At 27.9% G+C, this 8,307-nt stretch overlaps 1 protein-coding gene across 1 annotated transcript; it reads left to right on the top strand.

The window, feature by feature from the left end:
* Positions 1-6,237: 6,237 nt before the first annotated feature.
* On the top strand, positions 6,238-6,956 carry Phum_PHUM512690 (uncharacterized protein; the record flags this gene model as incomplete). The annotated part of the gene is made up of 3 exons (XM_002431069.1): positions 6,238-6,261; positions 6,321-6,539; positions 6,876-6,956. 3 exons carry the CDS (start codon positions 6,238-6,240, stop codon positions 6,954-6,956), a joined length of 324 nt encoding a protein of 107 aa, XP_002431114.1.
* Between the last annotated feature and the right edge of the window lie 1,351 nt (positions 6,957-8,307).

Here is an 8,307-nt window from a genome sequence, read left to right as displayed (position 1 = left end):
AAAAAAAAAAAAAAAAAAAAAAAAACAACTTACGCGTACTTTTCTTTCTCTCTCTCTCTCTCTCTCTATCTCTCTCTTTATGTCTTATCTGTTATCACTCAGACTAAATATTATTATTATTATTATTATTATTATTGACGCGATAAAAAAAAAATAATAATTGAAAGCGCGTAAAAATATATATAAAAATGCGAAATCGATAAAATATACAGAAAAAAAAAAATCGACGTAACTTATCGATTTATCGATTAATCGATTAATCGATTATTGAATTTAGTCGAAGAAAAACTTTATGTATTGATAAAAAAACCAAAAAAATATTTCGTATGCATTTTTTTGGGGGGGAGGTCGAGGGGAGCGGGGGGGTGAAAGAAAGAGAAAGAAAAAAAAATTAACGGAAAATTGTCTCTTTTTTTTTTTTAACGATCGATCCTACTCATAAATTTCATTTCGAATTGTTTGTTGTTACGTTTGTGATTTTCGTCCGTACTCACGCACGCACGTGCAAAAATATACGCACGCGTGCACTCACGCATCTCAATGCCCTTTTAATTACTGATAACGAGAACGATGATGATAAAAACTTTTATTACATGAAATGTTTCGTAAAATAAATAAAATGCCGCCGAATCATTAACGCGAATAATAATAATAATAATAATAATAATTCACGTTTAATTACATTATAAAAATAATAATAATAATGATAATGATAATGATAATGATGATGATGATGATGATATTTTTCGTACGATATGATTTCATGCGTTAACTTAATCAAAAATTTTTTTTTTTTTTTATTTTTTAACGTGAAATTTTAAACGGATTTACAAACAAAACGCGGTCGATAGATTTTTGGAAAGGAGGGAAAAGGGGGAGTGGGAGGAAGAGAGGGAAAAAAAAAATGAAATTCTCCCTGGACTGGAAAAATTTCCAGGTTAATACGTATTATTATTATTATTATTATTAGTGCGCGTTGAAAACGAACCGCGAAACGAAAAAGAGAGAGAATAGAAGAACAGGTACGGAGTTTTTTTTTTTTTTTTTTGTATAGCTCAAATAGAATAATAATAATAATTTGTTTCTCCCACGTTGATCTTACGCGTGTTACGATTCGAATTCTTTTGGCGCCATCTTGTATTTAAGTCCCGCCCATTATATAAAATCCCCCTTGTTTTCAATCTCACGGTTCCTTCACGTAATTGAAATGAATTCTCTCTCTCTCTCTCTCTCTCTCTATTTTTATTTTTTTTTTATTTTTTAGGCGCGATTTTTTTCATTTTTTTCTTTATTATTATTATTATTATTATTATTATTAGAATTATTACGATCGTGATCATCAACATCATCATCGTGAGTTTTTGAGTTTTTTTTTTAGGTTCTTATTTTGATTAAGGTATATGGAAAATATCGATTCGGGAAAGGAGAAGACAGACAGGCAGATAGATATAGGATTTTGACAATCGATGCACACATACAAATTCCAAATATTTTCTCTCTCTCTCTCTCTCTCTCTCTAACTCTCTCTGTCTCTCTCACTCACTATCAAACGTTTTCGAATATTGTGTGGATAGTCACGTATAAAAATTATTATTATTATTATTATTATTATTATTATTATTATTATTATTATTATTATTATTATTATTAATATATTTCTCCGAGTGGATTTCGTATTTGCGTTCTTAATGATTTTTTTTTTGTTTTGTTTTTTTAACGGATTTTCTATTGTTATTATTATTATTATTATTATTATTATTATTATTATTATTATTATTATTATCATTATCATTGTCATTGTGGGGTTTTCAAAAAGTCTTTTTGTAAAATTTTACCGCTCTTGCAGCATCCTCTTCTTCTTCTTCTTCTTCTTCTTTTTTCCCATGAGCAATTTCGAGAGATCGAAAAAAAAAAAAACCGCGTAATTGTTGATTATTGCGATCATCATCATCATCATCATTATCATTATCATCGTGGTACGGAATTCAGGTATTAAATAGACGACGGAAAACAATGAAACGATTTGTCGAAGAATGTGAAAACGATTTTTTGCATTCAACAATTTTTTTTTTTTGTTTAAACAAATAGTGAGAGAGAGAGAGAGAGGAGGGAAAGAGATAGAGAGAGAGAAAGAGAGAGAGGAGAAAGAGAAAGAGAGAGAGAGAGAGAGAGAGAGAGAGAGAAAGAGAAAGAGAGAGAGATAATTAGTAAGAGAAACGAGCCGTGTAAAATGGCAGCAAAAAAAAAAAATTTTTTTTTTTTTTTTTTTTTTTTTTTAAAGACGAAACGCGCGTTCAGAAATTAATTTTCATAGGTTCTCGGTATAACGTGAAATTATTTCGTACCTAAGTTGTTAATAATGATAATAATAAAAACGAGTTTAATAATTACAAATTCAAAATAAATTACACATCAAGCACGTAGTTTATTATTATTATTATTATCATTTTGTTTAACACGTTTTTAATGTGGCCAATTTTAATTTTTTTTTGATTTGATAATTTTTTGTTTTTTTTCCCCCCACCCCCCACCCCCTCCCCCCGGGTTGTTTTTGTTTTTGATTTGATTTACGAATGATTTATCCGGCGACACCGTCGCCTTTTACTATCATCATCATCATCATTATTATTATTATTATTATTATTATTATTATTATTATTATTATTATTATTATTATTATTTCTTCTTGAATTTTTAATTCTACTTATATGTTGGCAGACGTTAGAAAAAAAAAAGAATTTGAAAATTTCTTTCCTTTTTTTTTTTTTCTTAACTTTTTAACTTGACAGGCTAAGTGATGACGGTTTAATGCGTTTTTTTTTTTTTTCCAAAAAAAAAAAATGCCGGTTTTCACACAAGATACCATCATCGGGAGAGAACATGAAGATTTTGACATTTCTTCTTATTCTTGTGTTAAGTAAAAGAAGAAGAAGAAAACCGATCGAGTTTGCATAAATTTTTGTTGTTGTTGTTGTTGTTACTATTATTATCACTCTTAAACACGACAAGATTCTCGTATTTGTCGGAATGTTTTTAAGTTCATTTATTCCAGGTTTATACTCGATTCCTTAGGGATAAATGCTCGAATGATGAAGAATTCTGGAGAATGTGGGCCGTACCACCTTCTAGTGCGATTTCCTGGATGGTTTTTCCTTCTTTTAGGTTCTTTAAAATCTTCTTTAAATTTCCTTTTATTGAATGTGGTGGTGGCATGGCTCCCAGTTCTGCTCCCACGATGACCGGAATCGTTTCTGTTCTCACGTCTCCCCACATTCTGGTTATTTCAATTTTCAAATTTCTGTATTTTGTTATTATTATTATTATTATTATTCTCATTGGAATTATTCGAATCACGAAAATTACCACACGACGATTATTATTATTATTTTTTTAAAATTTATATAATTTATGCGGGGGGGGGGGAAAAAAAATTTTAAAATTAACCGGATGTTGATTAGATCGAGTTGGAGAAACAAAGTTGAAATGGTGTCAATAGAAAAAATTGAATTTTCTTTTTTTTTTTGGGGGAGGGAGGAAGAAAAGGGGGGCAAATCGTTTAGGGTTGTAATAATAAATTTAATTTTTTTTAAATTTAAATTTTCCAACGTTTTTCCTTGCGACTTCTTTTTGTCTTTTCTTGTTGAAATTTGATGGTTGTACGTTGCCAATGACCTACGTTAAGGTTTGGGAAAATAATAATAATAATAATAATAATAGTAATAATAATAATAGTAATAATAATAATAATAGTAATAATAGTAATAGTAATAATAGTAGTAGTAATAATAATAATAATAATAATAATAATAATAATAATAATAAATGAATTCGAGTTGTTTTTTTTTAATTTTATTTAATTGCTCTTTTTTTTTCGTTGTCGTTGTTGTTGTTGTTGTTGTCGGGTTGTCGGGTTGTCGTTGAGATGAAGTGTCAGATTTTAAAATGAAGTTTTTCTTTTTTCTTTTTTCTTTTTAGTTTTTTTTTTTATAAATTTTAATTAACCGTATAAGTTTCGATTGGTTCTGGCTCGTGTTGTTGTTGTTAAATTGTTGGTATGGTGCAATCAAATCGTTCCACACACGATATATATATATATATATATTCCATCCCATCATTTCCCTCAGCGGGTAATGATTAATGATTTTGATGAAAAAAAGAAAAAAAAGTAATAGAATCAAAAATAGGATGATTTTGATTGGTTCTTTGTTTGACGGCATTAATAATAATAATAATAACATATTCGAGACCATTTCACATGTCGTCGTTTTTTATTATTATTAATAATAAAATATCTTTTGATTATCGTTACATTATGTACCTCCTTTCTACAACAACAACAACAAAATTAAGGTACGATGATTTTATTTGAAAGAATTATACGGGATCTTTTTTGCTTTTTTAAAAAAATGATAATGATAATGATAATGATAATGATAATGATGTAGATGTGAAAAGAAAAGCAAACAATGAAAAACCGCACGCGATTGTTGATATTTTTGTCTTTATTGGTTAAAATGAATGACGACCGGTTACATACATGACCGAGTTAAATTTACAAATTTGCAAAAGAAAAAAAGAAAAAAATTTTTCCTTTCTTTTCTGAATGTAAAAAGAAAACCGTGACAAATTTTTCGTGAAATTTTTTTTTTTTTTTTTTTTTTTTTTGCATTTCGTACCTGGAAACAAATAGAAAGGAATGAATGCGACGCGGTAGTCAAGGTAGAGAAGGTGTAAAAGGGTTATATACCTTTTTTTTTTTAAAAAAAAAAAGTGACCACCGTTTTTTATTTATTTATTTATTTATTTATTGTTTGTCGAATCGTTAGTTTTTGCGGTAACGTGGGACGCGCGCGGTCGGTGGTACCAACCTTTGAAAAAAAAAAAAAAAAAAAAAACAAACTAATGTGCGAAAAGGTAAAAAAGGAAAATTGTTTTCGGAATTAATTTTTTTTTTTTTAGTATGTTGGCTAATGAAATTTTGCTGAAGTGAGGACCGGGAAGCGGGGGGTTTAACGAAAAATTTAAAAAACCTAAAAACTTTTTTTTTTTTTGGTCACGTGTTCAAAAATTTAAATTTTGAATTTAGTAGTTGAATGAATTCTACACATTGCAAACTTTTCCACTTAACTTTTTTTAAAAATTATTATTATTATTATTATTATTATTATTTTTCCACGTTTCGGTTTTATTTCAATGGCTCCCAAATAAAATAATAATAATAATAATAAAGTTTTAAGGGTTTTGAGTTAGTTAAACTTTAAATTTTACTTAATATTTTGATTTTAATTTCTTTTGTTTTTGTTTGTTTTCGTTTGTTTCGTTTTGTTTGTTTTCGTTTGTTTCGTTTGTTTCGTTTTGTTTGTTTCGTTTGGGACTTTTGTCGTATTTGAAACATCTTACTCGAGTATGTATACATTAAGTTTTTTTTAGATTTCACAGATTTGTGTTCCTACCTGTGAAAAGTCTCGCGCGAGTGTTTTTTTATTTTTATAAACGATGCATATACGTAAACATTAACGACAAACAATTTGTCTTATCGATATCCTATCGGTGCAAGGTTCGTCGACGGTTAAGTTATTGAATTTTTATAAAAAAATTATTGATTATCGAGATTATTATTATTATTATTATTATTATTATTATTGTTTGGTTTGTTGTATATATATAAATATATCATGTGATAGAATAAAATGTATAAAATTATAAATAAATAAATTAATTTTTTTTTGTCGTTTTTATTTTCGTGTATCGATCGATCGATCGATCGAAATTTTATATCGCGAACTCGAAATTATCGAACGAGGAAAATTTTTATATATATATCGAATCGAATTTTCCCGTCTTGGAGTGAAAAAAAAAAAAAAACAAAATGGTGTCGTCGTCACGTTTTGTTAAAGTTGTGAGTGTTTTAAAAAAAAAAAGTTTTGTTAAAAGTTAAAAAAAAAAAGTTTTACGTCGATCGCGTGGATTAAAAAAAAATAAAATTAAACGTCATTAAATCTTTTAAAAAACAAACAAACAAACGAACAAACAAACAAACAAACAAACAAACTAAACAAACAATTATTTATTTATTTACGGGAGATACAAGACGATGATAATAATAGTTTTTTTTTCAAATCGATAATATCAATAAAATTTCAATTTGCAACGATAAATTTTTTTAAAAAAATTTATTATTAATTCGTTGATAATTTATTTTTTAAAAATTCCCCCTTCGCCCCCCCCCAAAAAAAAATGGCGTACACTTCCGGTATCGAGGTTTTTGAATTCGGTTAAAATAATAATAATAATAATTTTTTTTTTTTTTGTGTCGACAGGATGTAGACCTGATAGAAGTACTTTGGAAACAAGATGTCGATCTCGGTTTTTCTCTTAACAATTTCAATTCTCCCAAAGAGGAAATACAGAAAAAGGAAGTTTTCGACGAGGACGACATTGAAAAGTTGAAAGCTTTGGAAGAATTGAAAAATGAAAATTCGAACGATGATGATGATGATGATGATGATGGGAAAACATCCGCCGAATCCAACGTCAAGGTAAGTCATTACACGAACAATAACAAACAACAACAACAACTAAATAAATATAAAAAAAAAAGTTTGAGGGGATGTAACGTCTTTATGCCCGCATAAGGGAAGTTAAACGAAGAGAGGGGAGGGGAAATAAAAAAAATAATAATAATAATGATAAAATGTCGTTTGAAAACGTAATGGAGAAATCAAAAGTCAAAAATTATGTTGTTTCATCATCTCTTTCCTGCGTGTTTGTGTTTGTGCGTGCGTGTGCGTGCATGTGTTTACATGTTTGTTCGTCTAAAAAAAAATATAATATTGAATTCTATCTCGAATATTCCATCTTTAAAATCAATAAAGATCTCTCAAATGAAAGATGAAGGAGCAGAAGAAGATGAAGCAGAAGAAGCATTTTCATTTTGCGTGAATGAATGTTTTTAATCGTTTTTTTGTGTTATTGAAATAATAATAATAATAAAGAGATCTCTATTGGAAATTATCTGGTTTAGATTGTAAAAAAAAAAAAATAATAATAATAATAATAATAATTTTGTCGAACAAAAACAAAAGTTTATCAGTTGACCGGTTGTTGACTGAATATGGTTAAGAAGAAAAACCTCGCGTTTATTATTATTATTATTATTATTTTAATATTTTATAAAAATTGTAAGAAAGGAAACGGAAATTAAATAGGGGGATTCAAATTTTAAAGTTAATAATAATAATAATAATAATAATTAAAAATTATAAAATGTAAAACAAAACAAAATGGTTTTTGTCAATTTTGTTTAAATAACCGGTTTATGAAATTAAGAAGAACGGAGTAGAATACGAATTATATAAATAATTTCTGGTCAATTTATAATTTTAACGATTAATTTAATACTTAGGAAAAACTTGCTCGACTACTGCATATAAATGAAAATTTTTTTTTTTTTTTTTTTTTTTGACGTCTTAATAATTAACAATAATATTATATCCCTTATTTAAAAAAGTTTTAATTCAAAACATTTTGATTATTATTATTATTATTATTATTATTATTATTACACGACCGGATAAAGAATGATGATAATGATAATGATGAATATGTGCGTGCGTGCGTGTATTACGTGAACGTTTTTCCCTCTCGGTTTTCAATATGGCGGAGGAGGAAGAGAAAGAAATGAGAAGCGTAGGTAAAACGACGAAACTGGAAAATCAATTTTTTTTTTTTTTTTTGTGTGTTGCGTTCGGATAGAAATAAAGTTTTCGGGGGGGAGGGGGAAGGGGGAGTTCGTGTGATATTATTTTTAATTTTTTTTGAATAGGAGTTTTTAAATAAGGGTATGAGTTATAATAATAATAATAAGGCCGAACGTAGACATGAGAAGGAAGGACCGCCTCGCTCGCTAGGTTGGCTGCCTTGTGAAATGTGCCTGTCATCACGGTATCATTAATTACCCCACGCTCGATTGTGAGCTTATGGGAATCCTTACCTGTCAAAGTCCGTCGTCGTCGTCGTCTTCTTACGAAAATGAATTCATATCAGAAAGAAAGAGAAAGAGAGAGAGAGAGAGAGAGAGAGAGAGAGAGAGAGAGAGAGAGAGATGGTACGAAACAACAACGTTTTCGTTGGAAAAAAAGAAAAAGAAAAAAAAAAAAAAGAAAAAGGAATTGTTTACCGGTCATGTTTTGATTTTTTTTTTTTTTTTTTCAATTCGTATCCATCTTTATATTTTATATATATATATATATATATATATATATATATATATATATATATATATATATATATATATATAAAAAAAAT

The sequence above is a fragment of the Pediculus humanus genome, genomic scaffold, assembly GCF_000006295.1.
Source record: "Pediculus humanus corporis 1103172108281 genomic scaffold, whole genome shotgun sequence".
Taxonomy (NCBI): domain Eukaryota; kingdom Metazoa; phylum Arthropoda; class Insecta; order Psocodea; family Pediculidae; genus Pediculus; species Pediculus humanus.
Note: the sequence above shows the minus strand (reverse complement) of the source record. Positions and strands in the feature narration are given on the sequence as shown.